This window comes from Nyctereutes procyonoides, unplaced genomic scaffold (assembly GCF_905146905.1).
Source record: "Nyctereutes procyonoides isolate TBG_1078 unplaced genomic scaffold, NYPRO_anot_genome, whole genome shotgun sequence".
Classification (NCBI taxonomy): domain Eukaryota; kingdom Metazoa; phylum Chordata; class Mammalia; order Carnivora; family Canidae; genus Nyctereutes; species Nyctereutes procyonoides.
In genome coordinates, this window is record NW_026575126.1 from 37,502,912 (window position 1) to 37,520,353 (window position 17,442).

The following is a 17,442-nucleotide window of genomic DNA, read 5'->3' on the forward strand; positions in this document are numbered from 1 at the left end:
CATGTCATTCATATCTTTGAAATCATATGTAATTCTGATACAAACTTCAACATCCAGGGCAGCCCGGGGGGCTCAGTGGTTTAGCACCGCCTACAGCCCAGGGCGCGATCCTGGACACCCGGGATTGAGTTCCACAGGCTCCCTGCATGGGGCCTGCTTCTCCCTCTGCCTGTGTCTCTGCCCCTCTCTCGCGCGCGCGCTCTCTCTCTCTCTCTCTCTGTGCCTCTTATGAATTAATAAATTAAAAAATATATATATGCATTTTTCTTATTGATAACTAACCTCTCCACCCAACATGGGGCTCAAGTGTACCATGGCAAGATCGAGAGTCCCACCGAGGGATCCCTGGGTGGCGCAGTGGTTTAGCGCCTGCCTTTGGCCCAGGGCGCAATCCTGGAGACCCGGGATCGAATCCCACGTCGGGCTCCCGGTGCATGGAGCCTGCTTCTCCCTCTGCCTGTGTCTCTGCCTCTCTCTCTCTCTCTCTCTCTCTCTCTCTCTCTGTGACTATCATAAATTAAAAAAAAAAAGAGTCCCACCCAGCCGGGTGCCCTGGCTGTCAGCCCTTTCCATGCTGAGTCGCTCCTACTATGCACGGCACCCATGGTCCACTCCTGGTCATGACCACGATGACCAGCCCCGACCAGGAGCTCCTCACCGGGCTGGCCCACCAGGAACACACAAGTAAGTAGCTGAGACGCGGTCCTTAGGGAACTTCTCAGCCAGTGAGGAAGGTAAAGGTAGTAAAGAGAAATGGAAAGCATTTGCGAATGTCCGGCATAGAACCCAGCAGCCACTGCTAAGTGTGGGTGGTGGAGGCCTGAGCAGGTGACCAACCAGGCCCAAGAAGAGAACGTGAGACAGTCCCTCCCACATAGTCCCTGACTGCACTTGGGGGGCCAGGCCACACTTTAAAAAAAAAAGATTTTATTCATTTATCTGAGAGAGAGACAGCAAATGAGCACAAAGCAGGGGGAGGAGCAGAGGGAGAGGGAGCAGAGTCCCCGCTGAACAGGGAGCAGCGGGGGCCTAGGCACCCCCAGGCCACACTTCTGATGGGAAAGCAAAACAGGAGCTGCCAGCTAACGTCTCACAGCCCCTGGGCCCTAATGCCAAATCACATGCATCAGCAGAGGACCTTTTGTCAATTCAAACCAGTTAAAATGGTGGGTGTGAACCAAAGTTACATTCAAAGTTCACTGACTAGTTCACTGACTACGGTAACAGACTGGAAAATTTGCATCAAGACTCCCACAGAAGAGAATTTGCATGGAGACGCAGAGAGCCAGGAATTCTAGGATTGCTTGACCCAGGGGCTCAAAGTGACCCCAGGTGAGCAGGATAAATCCAGAAAAAGCCAGGGGCACCGGTATTTTCTGAGCTTTGACAGAAACCTAAGTATAAAGCTCATTTAACCTTTCACAGATCGGGTGTATTATAAAGAACAGCCACGTGCACGCACACATGGCCAAATGAAGCCTGACGCTCAGGCCTCCCATGGGGACACAGGGAACAGCAGGGCCAGTCAGGAAGGCTGAACTGCACCAGAGAGCACAATCGGAGGAGCCCAGGCTGTAGGTAGGACCGACGGAGCCATGGGGCTCAGGTTCAAGAGACCCTGCGGTCATCCTGTCCTAAGTAATCACCCCACACACACCTCCATGCAGAGTCCATGCTTAGGAGAGGCACCTGCTGCCCACAGAAGTGCCTCCCCCAGTCAGGAGATTTCCAGTCCAGCACCGCCACCCCTTCCCTGTCCTCTCCACCTCAATATTCCTTTGCGGGACCACATCCACCACTGGGGCAGTGGGCACTTTACGTCCCTCCAGGTTTGCCCTACTTGGTGTTAAGCCCAGCAGCACAGTCCTGGGCCCCTGCACCAAGATTATGCTGGAACAGCCAGGACACGGAGGCACACACACCGCCCCCCGGGCCTGCAGAGCCAAGCGCAGGACCTCCCGTGAATGCTGGGGGCAGCGTGTGCTACCAAGCCAGGGAACCCGAGCCCGTGGGTGCTGCTCCAGCCTCCCCCAAGCTGCAAGCACAGAGGCCACGGAGGGCAGGGACAGGGAAGCGGCAGCTCTTACTGATACGCGCGCTCCCCTTAGGACCCGGCAATCGTGCTCCACGGCGTTTACCCAAAGGAGGTGAAAACTTCTGTCCACACCAAAAACCGCACCACAGGTTTACTGCAGCTTTATTAATGATTCCCAGAACTTGGGGCAACAAGATGGCCTTCAGCAGGCGAGCGCACGAAGGAACGGAGTCCGTCCGCACCACAGAGCGCCACCTGCGCTCACGAGGAACCACCCAGAAGCCGTGCGGAGACATGGAGGGACCTTCTGTTATCATGTGAAGGAAGCTACTGAGAAAAGGCACACGCTGTGTGATTCCAACCACAGAACATTCCGGAAAAGGCAAAAGTGACGGGGGGGGGCGGGGGGGAGACAAATGCAGTTGCCTGGGGTGGGGTGGGGGGAATGAGCAGGCTAAGCACAGGGTGTGCAGGACGGTGACCCTACTCAGCCGACACGACGGTGACAGTGGCGGATACGTGTCATCGCACGACCATCCAGGCCGCAGCACGTCCGGCACCAGGCACGCACCCGGGTGGAGACTCCAGGCTTTGGGTGGCAGTGGTATTGATGTAGGGTTATCAGCTGCAACAGACACACTGCTCTGTGAGGGGTAGTGATGTGGGGGAGGCTGTTGGGGGGGACGGGAAACCTCTCTACATTTTTGCTGATAACCTGAAACTGCTCTTAAAAAATAAAAAATAAAGTCTTTAAAAGAAAACTGGCTGGAGTCCAGATCAAACCACATCTGAAACTGGCCCTGCCTCTAACCTTTTCATTGATTTAAGTTACCTAATCCCCTTCACGGTTTAAGGGAGGGTAGGCTGGATTTCCTGTGATTCCCAGCCTAGTGCACCCAACTGCACACCCCGGCAGGACAAAGCAGAATGTGCTGGACCTCATACCTGTCGGTGCTAGTAAACGATGACCGTGACATCAGAGATCTTCCACTCACTAAAGTATCAGAGCCAACCTTGAGCAGAATGCGGTTCAACTGCGGCTGGGACTCCCAACTCCTGGCTTCCTCCGCACCAGCAGCTCCACGACAGGCAAGCCAAAACTAAAATGTGCCACAGTCCTTACAGCTCAATGCACTTAAACAAGTAAAGCCAACATACTCTAGTAATTTAAAAGCAAACTTGCTGCTTAAGATCAAGAACCAAGGGGATCCCTGGGTGGTTCAATGGTTTAGCGCCTACCTTTGGCCCAGGGGGCGAGCCTGGGGTCCCGGGATCGAATCCTATGTCAAGCTTCCTGCATGGAGCCTGCTTCTCCCTCTGCCTGTGTCTCTGCCTCTCTCTCTCAAGTGTTTCTCATGAATAAATAAATATTAAAAAAAAAGAGAGAGATCAAGAATGAAGAACAGCCCTGGAGGCTCAGCAGTTTAGCGCCTGCCTTTGGCCCAGGGCATGACCCTGGAGACCCAGGATAGAGTCCCACGTCAGGCTCCCTGCATGGAGCCTGCTTCTCCCTCTGCCTGTGTCCCTGTGTCTCTCATGAATAAATAAATAAAATTAAAAAAAAAAAAAAAAGACCGGGAACTGAAAAACATACAGAATAAGACTCAGGAAACTTTGTTGTTGTTGTTGTTGTTGTTGTTGTTTTTTAATAATCTGTATATCCAAACTGGGGGTCAAACTCACAACCACAAGGTCAGAAGTTGCACGCCCCACCAACTGAGCTAGCCAATTCTGATTTCTGATTTAAAGGATTCCCAAGCACTGGGGCACCTGGCCGGCCCTGTCAGGATTGTATGCAACTCCTGACCTTGGGGTTGTATGTTTGAGCCTCACACTGGGTATAAGATTATTTAAAAATAAAAATCAAAAAAATAAAATAAATAAAATAAAATCGAGAGATACACACTCAAAAAGAAAAAAGAAACAAAGAAATAAATCAGAATTTAACTAAAAATTTTTCAAAAAAAAATTAAAATAAAATAAAAATAAATAAATAAATAATTTTCCCCTGAAGCCCAGGCCTCGAGTTTGATTCCATCTTAAAACTATTCTAATTAAATCATTTTAGGTTGGGTTTTAAGAACCATGGTAGTTACTGGCCTTATTTAGAATAAACTTACGGCAAGTCTTGTCCTAAAAAGCTTGCTATATCAATAACGTTAAGCTCGAGACAATGAGCAAAAGACACATAAACATTACTTTAAATGGCGTATGTTGAACCGCACCATTTACGTGACCCTTAAACCTCATGAACGTTCAGCCAGTTTCTGTTCCAGCATGAGCCTGACGAAACCAGCAGGTTTTAACAGCAGCGCGGGAGGGGAGAGGATTCGGACTCCTGACTGAATCAGCAGGGGTCACGCAGGTTCCCAGCTCCCAAAGTTTCACACGCAGGTGTCCTCAGTGCAGGGAGAGGAGTGGGTAACGGGAGCGCCCTGCCAACGGCGGCTAGCACTGGTGAGGGGCTCCAACCCACGTCAGCGAAGTCTCCGGTAAGCACAGAAGGGACAGTCGAGGAAAGAACGAGGAGCCAGGTTTCCCAACAGCAAACAGCCTCTCGACAGCACCACGGGCACCTCCCACGTCGCAAGGTGCCACATGCGCAGGTGCTAAGCACAAAATCAAACGCCACCGGGACTGGGCCGCACCACAGCTCTTACTTCGTGAGCAGAGGGGACAGGGTCCCCCAGCACGACCCGAGAAGGCCCCAGAGCGCTGTGGCCACCTGCTGCGGCAGCCTCCCCACCAGCACTGCCCAACCTCCAGGAGAAATCTGGGGAAATGATCACGAAAGACAACCATCCAGAATTCTGGCCGCACTGACGCTTTCCACGTCCACTCCTCTCTGTATTAAGCCAAGAGGATTACACGTTTGGGTAAGTCCCCCTGCACGCCACAGGCCAAGTCTGAACGCCACGACCTCTGGGACATCCGAGGCTCTTCGTGACATACAAGGCCGTACACTTGGGACTGTTCTTGCCAAAGGGCCCTCAACTCACAAGTATTAAAACCATGTGCTGCAAGCATCAAAGTAGCAAGAGGAAGAACCACCGCCACACTCACCCCCAGCAGCAGGAGCACGCCCACGTGGGGCCTGGGACACAAGACCACTCCTGGCTGCCACCTGTGCCTGCCAGCTGTCCAGGGCTCGGACGTGAGCACAAACACGGCCGCCTTGCATCTGACTCACCTGAATTCTCTGCCTTCGCTGTACCGTCTACTTGAGGAGGCCCGCGGGGCGGCTGTCTCCAGAAGCAGCTTCTGTGTGAGCCTGCCGGGGGGAGCAGGGTCTCTGCCACCATCTTCGTCCTGCTCTTGGTCACACTTCCATTCCTCATCTTCATTCAGAGTGGGCAGGTAGCCGGGTATGCCCTTCCCCGTCCCTGACCCAGAGCTCTGGTCGCTACAGAGCTTCGGGCTCTCCGAGCCTGTCCTCGTGTATTCCAAATAAATATCAGACTTGAGGAAAGAGGGGTAGGTGTTCTCCTCCATGGTGGACTGGATCTCCGTCTGCGCCTGGTCAAACATGGCCGGATCGATGAGCTGCTTGACGATGCAGTCCTTTATGAAGCTCTTGGTGGCCGGCTTGGTCTGGCGGGACACGATGCCGTTGTTATCGAGGATGTACTTGCGGTAGATGGCCTTGGCCAGCTTCAGCCTCTTCTCCTCGTTCGAGTCACAGGGCTCCAGCTTCCTGAAGCCGCTGCAGGCAAACCAGAAGTCCAGCAGGTCAGCACAGTCCTCCTGCTTCAGGAAAGTCCTAAACAGGTTTATCCCGTCCTGATCGTCCAGCAGGGAGTGCAGCGACTCAGCCCACTTCAAGTATGGCGGGGTGGGGGAGGCGCTGCCCTCAGGCTCGTACCCCAGGTCCAGGTCGGAGCGCCTCGGAGTGGCTGCTGAAGTCTCACCTTTGACCCCGGCACCTTTCCCGGAGCAGAAGCTGTGGCTGACGGGCCTGGGGTCTGTGGACACCAGTTCACCCTCCTCACCAGGCACTGGGGGGCGCGGGGCATCTTCGGTGAAACTTGCTCCGAGGTCCAAAGGGAAACCCTGCTCTTGGATATTCATTTTGGGACTCTGTGCGTCAATGAACAATGAGCGCTGCACCCTAATACATCAGTACTTACAGCTCCAAAGTGAATCAATCTGTCCTGTTGAAACCATTAAGAGGACAAGGATTAGGAAAAGTGGGTCCATGGAAACATGACCACAGAGGTTTTCTCAAGACAAGACTCGTAATGATGCCCTCCCACTCGAACTCAAAGCCAGAAATTCAGTTTAAATTTTCAGTCTTTTGTCACAAGACTTATGCTATATTAAAACAATTTGTGGGAACTTTTACAACCACAGGTACGTCTCTGGATCTCAAAAATGAACGCCTAGAACAGGGACACAGAGTGCCACTCCCCTCAGGTGTCTTTCTGCCAGAACATCACGGAGACAAGCAGCCTGGGGACCTCCCATCTCAGCCACAACCAGCCCTTCCCTGCAAGCTCTGGGAAGCCAACAGGCCCAGAGAAAAGAGATGTGCTTTCTAGTGTTCCGGGCTGCAAAAACTGGGACAAGAGCCGGTTCCTCACACGTAAGATGAGGATGACCGCCCTACCTGCGATGCGGGATCGCGGTGATACTCAGGTACGGAAAGGCAGGCTCGCCGCCCAGCACACAGCAGGTAGTCATCTGCTCCCCACATCTGTAGGCCCACAGCCGCTGTGCTTTCTGCCTACCCCGTCACTGCACGCCTCATATGCCTCCTAATGTGTGCAAACACGCAAGGACGTGTTCCATGAGCTCTCAACACACACCCGTAAGAACAGGGGTGGGTCAGCTTCAGCCCCTTCCACTCAGTCACCCAAGGACTCCCCACACACATGGTGGCCATCCCACATCACAGTGTGGACAATCTTAAAACATGCTTCCACCACAAAGCTGCCTCTGACCTCACCTATAAGAAAAGCGCCGTCCTGAGAGCAAATGGCAATTTAGTATTCTGAAGAACAGAGGAGACCCGGAAAAAGAAAATGAAGTCCAGATGCAATCACAGCTTTTAACTAAGCGAGCACACGGCTCGCGTTTAACTAAGCGGGCACACGGCTCGCGTGATTCACCTCCATAAGCTCAAATCCCAACTACGCATCCTCTCGGGGGTTGGGGACTACAGGTTGCGTGGCTGCTGCCACAAGCCCCCCTCAGGTGTGAAGGAAGGCTCTCCCGGGTCAGGACTCTTTCACGGTCTCCGGTCCTCCCTGACATGCCCCACAGGAGCTCTGCCCACGAGCTAGGCTGTACCGTCCCACCTGGCGGCCCGCACTCCTCAAGGTGGTATGGCTAGAAATGGGCTGGAGAGAAGTGTGTCAGCTCCAAGCGCCCAGAGCACTGAATAAGCCAGAGAGAGAAAAATAAACACCTTAAATCTGGTACCAACACCAAGGGCAGCCCTCCCCGGCCACCGCTCACCAACCCGGGCCGCCAGGCGATCCACCCCCACAGCTGCATCCTCACACTGCACGCACTGCGTGTGCCAGCAGATACTGATGGCTAGAAGCGAAAAGCCCCCAGAGACAGAGAACGGGTCACAATAACGTGCCCCGGGTGACATTTCTACAGCTAATGACTTATGAAAACTACCAGGCAGTCTGTAATCTCAGCAGGAACAGCCTGCTTCTTAAGGTCAAGGCCCACGGGCCGGGCACCCTGCTGTCACGGACCACTCCAACGGCAAAGTCCCTCTCTTTGAGCCCTGTCAACGTGAATGGGCACCTGTGGTGTCTCAGCTCCACACCAGCTCATGGACACCTGATGTCCTCCTGTTCAGGACGCCTTCTTAGGAAGGAGGGCCCACGCCAGGCGCCCTGAGCCCTACCCTCAGACACACTCCAGTTCGCCAGTCCTGAGAAAGAACCGAGTCACTGCAATTCAATGGGAGCTTAATTACAAGTCACCATCGCCTGCTCTGGAGATGCAACTATCTCCCGCGTAAATTATTGGTAGCAGCCTGATTAAATGCTTTCTGCGGGACCCACAACACCTAGCACACTTATTCACTGGCATGAACACATATGACAATTGTCATAGATGCCAAACGTTAGCCCTCCATAGATGCTGAACCACAGCAGGACAAAAACAGCAACAAAACTCAACATCTACCCCTTTATTCACAAAACTGGCTATCTTTAAAAGCTAACATTTTAATTCATGTGTGAACAAGGCTCCCCCCTGCCCTAATCATTTTAAACTATTTTTCACTGCCCGCGAGAAATAGCTCTTATAACTCACATCTGTTTTCGGCTGTCAACTGACAGACGATCCTCGGTGGCCCCAGAAGCACACAGACACCTCTCCAAGTTACTGACATTATGGAAACATGCTCTGATTCCCGCCGTCTCTGGGTTCCCATGCAGAAGCACACCCAGCGTTTTGGTGTACGCACGTGCATACCACACATAAAGCAGTTACGTTAATTCAGGTCAGAGGCAAATGCCCACAAGCCTTGAATCTGGCCAACAGCCTGGAACCACCATCAATAAAAGGATTCCATAAAAGTCCTCCACAGCTCCGACGAACGCTCTACGAGGCTGATAGAGCATTTAAAATCTCCTGTAGTCACTGCTGAGCCATACCCCCGGGGAGCCACGGCAGCCAGCTCCATGCTACACGTACAGACACATGTTCATCCCACTCAAACCTAACTTCATAACTTTTGACTTATAGGAGCCTGGAAGCAATAGAGCATGACTGTGACGCTGTCCTGTCCGATACCTAAACCCTGAAAAGCTTAGGGCTGCTGTTCCACAAGGTGATCTGCTCCTCCACCTCCTAAATTCTCAAGGACCAATGTAGCCCAAAGGACTCCACTTACATTTCTGACTCTAGAAACCCAAGAAGCGTCCACACCTCCTGAAAATCCCACAGCAACGCCGTACTCTGTGCGCCTATCCATTCTCCTGCCTGAATGTCAGGTTCTCAAAACTGAAACTCAGGGCTAGCACCCGAGCCCAGGTTCAGACCATGTGTATTCTCCAAAGAAGGGCCTCGAAGCAAGTGTCCGGAGAGCGTCCGTGCAGAAGCAGGGTGAGCACGGGGGCAAAACGGAGGGGCAGGGATGCGCGGCAGGGGCTCCTCATAAACCACCCCAGACCTGCGCGGGGAGGCCCTCCGGGAACTGGGGCTCCCCCTCTGTCCTCAGCGCTAAGCAGAAAGTTTCCCCGCCTGGCCGGGCGGCTCTGATCCGCGGGCACTGAGCTCCAAGCTGCGGGGAGGCGCTAGGGGCTTCGGGGGAGCGGAGCCGGTGCCCGGGGTTCGGGGTTCGGGCCTCGGAGCCCCGCGCGGGGCCGGGGTCACGGGGCCGCCCCAGGACCTGCACACGCGCATCCCGGCCGGGCCCGCGGGCGGCCCCTCTCACGCCCACCCCCCGGGACCCCGCGCACCGCCCCCCCGCGCACCGCCCCCACTCCGGCCCCGGCCCTCGCAGCGCGTCCCCGCCGCCGCCCCGCACGCCCCGAGCCCGCACCCGCCGGCCCCTCTTCCGGGTCCCGGCCCGCCCGGCCTACGCGGCCTACAATGGGTGGCCCACAGGCCCGCGCCCGGCCCGCACGACTCACCCGCGACGGCGGCGGCGGCGGCGGCGGCGGCGCCCCGGCCCGGCTCCGGGAGCGGCGCGGCGCGGCCCATGCGCTCAGCGGCGGCGCGACGGGCGGGACGGGGCGGGGGCGCGGCCCCGGGCGGCCCCCATCGCAGCGGCGGCGCGGCGGCCCGGAGGCGGGCGCGGGGCAGGCCGCGGGGGCGCGGCCGAGGCCGGCCGCCCGCTCTCACCCGCCTGCACCGGGAGACGCGGCTCCGGCCCGACTCCGGCCGGTCCTGCGGCGGCGGCGACGGCCGCGATCGCTTCCCCGAGCGGGGAGCCCGAGCCCAGAGCGCCGAAGCCCAGGCCGGAGCGCCCCCGCCGGCGCCGCCCGGAAATGCGGGGGCGGGGCCGGAGCGCGGGGCGGGGGACCGGAGCGTGGGGGCGAGGCCGAGGACGTGGGGCGGGGCCCGGAGCGCGGGGGCGGGGCCGAGGACGTGGGGCGGGGCCTGGAGAGTAGGGGCGAGGCCGAAAACGTGGGGCGGGAACCGGAACGTGGGGCGGGGCCCGGAGCGTGGGGCGGGGCCGAGGATTTGGGGCGGGACCCGGAGAGCGTGAGGCGAGGCCGAGATCGTGGGGCGGGGCCGAGAACGTGGGGCGGGGGCCCCGAGCGTGGGGGGCGGGGCCGATAATGTGGGGCGGAGCGCGGGGGCGGGGCCGAGAGTGTGGGGCGGGGCCCCGAAGCGTGATCCGGACCGGAAGTGAGGTCGCCTGGAGCGTAGGGCGGGGCCAAGGGCTCGGGGCGGGGCCAGGACGCGAGCTTTTCGGATACGTGGGGCGGGGCTGGCACGTGACGCACCAGCCGGAGCGGGGGGCGGAGCGAAGGCGCGGGGCGGGGACTTGGGCGGGGCCGGAACGTGGGGGCGGGAGAAGGACGGGGACGTAGCCCGGGGCGGGGTCGGGGCGGGGCCGAGAGCCCGGGCCCGAGCACTTGCAGGGACGTACGGCGCGGAGGCGGGGCCCGGGGCAGCGGCGGGCGCGGGGAGGGCGCGGGGCCGTCTGGTGGGCGGGGCCGGGTCCCAGGTGCCGGCGTCTGGGTGGGCCTGGACTGCGAGCGGCGGCGTGGCGGGAGCCCTTGCGGGTGCTGCGGGGCCGCCCTGCCCGGCCGCCGAGCGCCTGGCTTTCCTTCCTACGCTGTCCCTAGGTCATACTGGCGCGGCAACCTGGGGAGCAAGGCTTCCTGCACCACCACCTCTGCCCTTCACCGTCGCCATAGCAGCTGTTGCCCGACCTGCAAGCCCAGCCGGCCAGCTCCTTGTCCACTAGCCTCAGGCCCTTGCCTAAGGGAAGGATGTGGCACTGAAAGGTTACCACTGCCCCTCAGGAATTGCTTCTGGCACCCCCGTGACCACCTAGCGCCTGTGCCCCACAGAGCCACGCGGCCTGCACCTGAAGAGATGCTCCCTGCAGTCTCCAGGGCACGGCCGTGCCCCCGTCCAACAGGCCACCACATTTTCTCCTGGACACTGTTTGCCCTCCCAGCACGTCCTCATCTTTCGGGCTCCATACCAGTGCACAAGTTCTGGCTTGGGGCTCCACGGGCCACAGCCAGCCTCCCACCCAGATGCCCACGGGTGGTGCCTGCCTGGGGTGTGCAGGTGTAGGGGCACACCAGCCTGCCTCAAGTCTCAGCACAGCATCTCTCCCAGGGGGTCATAGGAAAGGGGGGCAGTGAGGGATGAGGACAACCAGGGACGCATCGCCAGCCTACCGAAGGCCCAGTCCACCCAGGGGCAGTCGGGGCTATAGATGAGGGGCTATGCGACCAAGCCCACACTGGCCCCACTAGGGTGATCACAGTGGGCGTCACTCTCACCAGCATCCAGCTGGGACAGTCCCAGGCCCCCCAGTGCAGCCCCTCCCCCACCCCGTTCAGCCTAGGAGTCTTAGAGGCCATGAGACACAGTGGGTGGCCTTCTGGGCACAGCGGGGTCTCTGTGGGGTGTGGGAGTCCTGGGTGGGCTGGACAAACAGCAAGAGCTCCCAGACACTGGCCCTCATGTTGCCTCCCCGCTCCCAGACACGGGTCCCCAGTGCTTGCCTTGGTTCTGCAGAGCTGCTGCTGTGGCCGGGCCAGGCTCCCAGGGTTGTGTCCACGTCCATCCTCCTCCTGGCCCATGGCGGCAGGTGTCCCCAGGCCCCAGGACCAGAACAGGACCCTCGGGCCCCTGGCTCCTTGGGGCTCCCGCCCTGCAGGGACAGGAAGGGAGTCAGAAGGCCTGGAGGAAATGCAGCAGCCCAGCTACCGCGGATTAGAACTGTGGGCACAGAGGGGCGATTGAGCAGGGTGAGAGCAGCCGTGGACCAGAGGAGGGAGCCCAGGGAAGGCGAGACCGGGCCTGCGGTGCTGCAGGGGTGACCTGGCAGGGACTGTGTCAGCCACCCAGACGTGACACCAAAGAGCCCCAGGAGCCTCATGTCGGAACAGGTGAGTTCCTTGATGGAGCGCCCTCTTTTCACACACACCCCTCCAGTGAAGGGGGTGCCAGGGTTTGCCACTAGAAGCTTTGATTGGATTAACCGTAGAGGACATTTGTTCCAGCTTTCCAGGAACTACATGAAAAACTTAAAAGCAAAACTGAAATCATTTTCTTCAACGTAGACATAAAATGAATACTTCGAAATAAAGCGAGCTTTGAAGCTTTACACGTGTTCGTCCACTTGGCTGAGGAAGACCACTCATAAAAAGTGATTCAAAGAACCCATCCAAGGGATCCCTGCGTGGTGCAGTGGTTTAGCGCCTGCCTTTGGCCCAGGGCGCGATCCTGGAGACCCGGGATCGAATCCCACATCGGGCTCCTGGGGCATGGAGCCTGCTTCTCCCTCTGCCTGTGTCTCTACCTCTCTCTCTCACTGTGTGCCTATCATAAATAAATTAAAAAATTAAAAAAAAAAAAAAGAACCCATCCAAGATGCGCCGAGTATGTTGAGGCGCGTCCAGCATGGCCTGATGTGTGATGATGAAAGCCAGCAGCAGAGGACAGGCTGCAGACATGGGACACTGGGGACACATCCCCATTGTCTTCCTGGGAGGGGAGGGCGGGAGGGACCATGGGATTTGGGCGTCTGGAGGGAGGGAGGGGTCTCAGGCCGAGCCCCTTCTGGGTCTGCCCCAACAGGTGTGGGGGGTGGCGGTGGGAGGGCAAGCGAGGTGGGGCGGGGGGGGGGGGGGGGCTCATCCAGCTGTGGCCGGCTGTGGCGGGGGGTGGGGAGGACTCCCCCTTGGAGGCACAACTCCAGCCTCCCGGGCTCCACCCCTCATCCTGGGTGTCTTTCCTCTGTCAGTTCTGAGCTCTGGGGGGGAGGGCCAGTGTCGCCTGTGTCCCCACGGCAAACCCCAGATGGATGCACAGCCGTCACACCAAGATCATGAGCCCGAGCACCAAGGCGGCCCGTGCTCGGTGCCCGCTGTTGTGGGTGCAGAGCTCGTGCCCGTAGGGTGGGAACGCTGACCACCCATATTCCAGGGCACTAATAGGTTATTGTTGGAGCGCAGAATCGGGGGTGCTTGCGGCACTTCCTTTACACATTCAGGAAGAGGCTCTGTGCCCGAGAAAATGCAGCGGGCACCACCCCGCGGGCCCCCGTGGGAGCGAGCTGGATGCCTGGGCCCTTGGGACAGGACGCGGCTGCCCGCGCCAGGCACAATGGTGCTGCTCCAACTGTCCCGGGACCAGTGAGAAGGTGCCCAGCGCAGCCCGTGGACACTCCAGCCTGGGGAACTGCATGTCAGGGCAGGCCCCAGCCTGTCCCCACTCTGTTGGGATCCCCGTCCCCTTGCCCTGGGGGCGGCTGTGTCATCCAGGCTGGCACTTTGCATCGGTCTTGCTCTTTGGCGTCTTCAGCTGCAGCTGAGGCAGACACCCCAGAGGTGATCTCGCCCCCAAAAGCTAGACTGGGCCAGCCAGGGCGTAAGGTCAGGGCCCTGTGTCAAACGAGCCAGCTCTGGCATCAGCTCGCTGTTGGGGGTGCCTGGGTGACTGTCACCTTCTCACACTGCTCTGTGTCATCCCAGCCCAGCCGTCCCTGCTCCTCAGAACCGCCACGGGCTCCCCTGAACAAGGCGAGGAGGAACCACAGCAGAGGTAGGGAACTGCAGCACTTGGCTCCTGCCAGGCCCAGCTGGTGATGCTGCGTTCATCCCCACATCCCCTGTCTGGACGACTCACCCAGCAGACCTGACACAGCCCCCACGGGTCAGGGGCCAGTGCTCAAGGCCGACAGGGAAGCAGGGGCACGGCAGCAGGTGAGTAGTCCCAGGGTGCCCTCCACACCCGCCCCAACTTGGGCTTCACCCCCAGGGTCCTCCGGGGATCCCGTCGCTCCAGGCCGAGGAGCACTGCAGGTCATCTTCCCATAGTGCGCCTCCAGAGAGATCTGCCACCAGGGCTGTGTCCTCACAACACAAGGACAGGAGGACAGTACTACACTGAGGCCTGCGTGGCCCTGCCAGCCACAGGTGCCTGGGGGAAGGGGGAGAGCAGCCTCCCGCCTTGGGAGCCTTGGGGACACAGCGCTGACCCAGCTCCCGCCTCCCCGCACGCCGCCCGCCTACGGCAGGGCGGGCAGCTGTGCTCAGCACAGTGAGGGTCCCGACCCAACCCCGCTGGCCCCAGAGGTCTGTGGGCGGCCCCTCGTCACTGAGCCTGGGGCTCAGGTACAGGCAGGGAGGGCCTGCTGGCCTCCGCGACCCCAGCGCCACTTTCCCAGGATGGGTGGTGTCTGAGGGGTCTCAGCCTGACTTGCAAAAGCAGCGGCTGAAGTCCCGGAGTCCCGGATGGTGTCAGGTCACTCCCCTTTCTGGTAGTTGCAGCCCCTTACACTGGGCAGGCCTCCTCTCTGTGCCTGCTGTCCCGACACCTGGGATGTCCTTGCCTGACCTGAGCCCTTCATCCCCGAGACCCCTCGCAGCGCCGGGAGCTTACAGGCCCCTGCCACTGCTGCAGCCTCTCCTTCCACCTGCCAGACCTCGTTTGGCTTCGCTGAGCCCATGTTGTGCCAGGCACCAGGGCAGCCCGTGGACCCCTTGCGCCGGTAGCTGGGGGGCTTGGCGAAGGGCAGGCAGGGAGGGGCTGTACCCCCGCCCAGGCCCCCACCCTCGGGGCAGCCCCCAGCCTCTGTGCACCTGCCCCCCCCCCACTGCGCTGTCCAGAGACGTCTCTCTCGGCTGCCTAGGAGCCCCGCAGCCACCGCGGCCACACTCTAAGTATGTGATTATGTATGCTGGTGTCCCTCGGCCCTTTGTTGCTGCAGAATCTGTCGTAGCAAACAAAAGTGCACTGGATTAGCCACAGTGGATTAAAAGATTTGCTTCGCAGAGTTTACCTAATAACCCAACAATCGTGCCGACAGAGGCTTTGAACCTTGGGACACGCCGGCCAGGCCATCTGGGGGCTCTTGGCCTCCACAGGCGGATGCTGCCTGTCCCCGCTCCCGGCTCGGCCCCCGGCCAGGCCTGTGCTCTTCCAGGCCCGTGCACCCAATGTGGGGCGAGCCCAGGTCCCAGGGGAAGGTACAGGGCGCGGAGGTCAGGAGCGGAGCTGACCAGGCGGGCGGGCAGCAGGCCGCGGTGGGCCCGCCCCCAGCACGTCCACCCGGTGCAGCAGGGACGCCAGCGCCTGGGAGGGCGGCGGTGGCCGGCAGGTGACACGCCAGGCTGCAGCCTGTTCCGGCCACCCGCGTGCGCTCACACACGTACACACACAAGCGTGGCCCCCTTTGATCTCCGCTGGCGAGCCCCTAACCGCAGCTGCCTCCCCGCCATCCGCGGGCAGCCCGGGTAATGGGATTTGGCACCTCTGATCTGGGCGGTCTGGCCGCTGCCCGGTACAGGTGGATGTTTTTCTCCCTTGTCACTTTTCTCTTTCTCTTTTTTAATTAAAAAAAAAAAATGCGCCCTGCACGGCGCGGACGTGACATGGCCTGTGGCCCAGTGGCGAGAGGGCCCAGCCGGCCGGGGTCTTTGATGCGGCCTCGGGGCAGGATCCGAGCGAAGGACGCGGCCCCGGGCTTCGGGGCTCCCGCCTCGTGCGCCCCTTTGTCTCCAGCCCCAGCGGCCGCGTGCGCGGGTCGGGGTGCGAGGGCCGCCGGGGACAGTGGGTGGTGCGCCCGCTTACCTCACCTGGCTGGCTCCGGCCGCGCGGCCCTCCCCACTCCGCCATGCTGCGCTCGGCCTCGGCGCTGCAGCCGCCCCAGGCCGTGGTCCCTGCTCCTGGTGCGGTGGCTGGGCAGGACTGGGCTCCGGGCTGCAGCTCGGGCTCCCAGCGCCGATTGGCTGAGGCGGGGACCAGATGACAGCCTCAGAACCCTACGGTAGCCATGGCAACCAGCCCCTTCAGACACCACCACCCCAGCCACTCCCCACGCCGCCGTGGGAGTCGGCCGCGCGTGGGTCGTGGTGCCCTCGGAGGGCCAGGCCGGCGGCGCCCCTGCCCCGCACCAGCTCCTGATGCCTCCGGGTGGGCTTTGCGTGCGCCGCCGTGAGGCATCCCCGGGCCCGTCGATGCCCCGCCGGCCACCTGCTGGAGGTGGCAACAACGTCCTGGCAGCCCCTGGTTCCGCAAGGATTTCAGGTCAGGCTTGCCCCAGGGGCTGGAGGCCAGGCCACTAGTGAGCAAACAACAGGTGAGGGCAGCGGGAGAAAGGGCCGGGGCCCCACATCAGGGATTCAGAGCCCAGCTTGCATCCTCCGAGACCCCAAGGGCCTCGGCTCTCCTGCCTGCTGATCCCATCCACATCACTCTCAGGAGCACATGGACCTGCGCTCGCCCCTCAAGAGCCTCCTGAGGCTCCGGCTGGCCCTGCGGCGGCAGAGACCCTGGGCCTTCACAGCGAGCTCTCTCCAACCCACACAAACCTGCTCCTCGGGGCGCCCGGGCCCCGCATCCCGCCACACCAGCCCACAGCTCCAGCCCCACGGCTCGGCCCTCCTGGTGTCTCCAGACCGGGGCTTCCCGTTGGGGGCCCGACGCAGTGTCGCCGCGGGGACCAGCCCCCCGGGCCCACCTAGAGCCGCCTGTGTGGGTCCAACACCTCAATGCCCCGGATCCACCTGAGCCCCGGGAAGCCACATCCCCCTCCGGGCCCAGGCCCAGCCCACACCTGCTGCAGAAAAGAGGAAGAGAGCCGCTGGCACAGGCCTGCAAAGAGCAGCGTGAGCCCCAGGCCCTGGGAGGCGGCAGGACCGCGGGTGCCCAGGGGCAGCGGAGGAGGCCACTGCCCGGGCCGGAGGGGCCTGGGAAACGGGGAATCTGGACGCGGGTCCGCAGGGCTCACACACCAAGGGGACGGGCTCAGGGTGGGCCAGGCTACACAGCCAGCCACCCCAGGACTGGCTCCCAACCCGAGTCGTTGGGTCACGGGCGGGGTTGGGGCGGGGAGCCCTGGGCCTCAGGGCCTCCCCCACATGCGGGACACCACGGGCACACAGGTGTTGTCTAGGGGCAAGGTGTGGGGGGGAAGCCAGGGGGTGGGGCCCCAGCCTGGGGCTCGGGGAACTTGCACAGGGCTCCAGGCCTCTGCTGCTGAGCCCCTTCAGCTGACCCGGGGCTCCCCTCGGAGGTCATCTGGGGCACAGCTCCAGGGGGAGAACCATCGTGCACACCGTGGGCCTCACAACAGCCCTCACGTACAGGGTTGGGCACAGGGCCGTGGGCTGGGCTGGGCCGCGCCCTTGTGACCTCAGTTGCCCTTCCTGGGCCTTGGGACCCCATGGTGTTGACGGTCGCACTGGCAAGGGCTCCACTGCCCAGGTCCCAAGGGACCTCCCCATCTACAACTAGCGGCC

The 17,442-nt window shown here is 60.5% G+C and overlaps 1 protein-coding gene across 2 annotated transcripts in view; it reads right to left on the minus strand.

Moving 5' to 3' along the window:
• The window catches only part of AXIN1 (axin 1), a 58,032-nt gene extending 48,320 nt beyond the window's left edge, over nucleotides 1-9,712 (minus strand). For both annotated transcript variants that reach the window (XM_055339814.1, XM_055339813.1), the window contains exons 1-2: nucleotides 9,637-9,712; nucleotides 5,226-6,186 (exon numbers count right to left, since the gene is read on the minus strand). In XM_055339814.1, the coding sequence (XP_055195789.1) occupies nucleotides 5,226-6,103 (878 nt within the window). In that variant the 5' untranslated portion in view covers nucleotides 6,104-6,186; nucleotides 9,637-9,712. The remainder of the gene's footprint in view (nucleotides 1-5,225; nucleotides 6,187-9,636) is intronic.
• Between the last annotated feature and the right edge of the window lie 7,730 nt (nucleotides 9,713-17,442).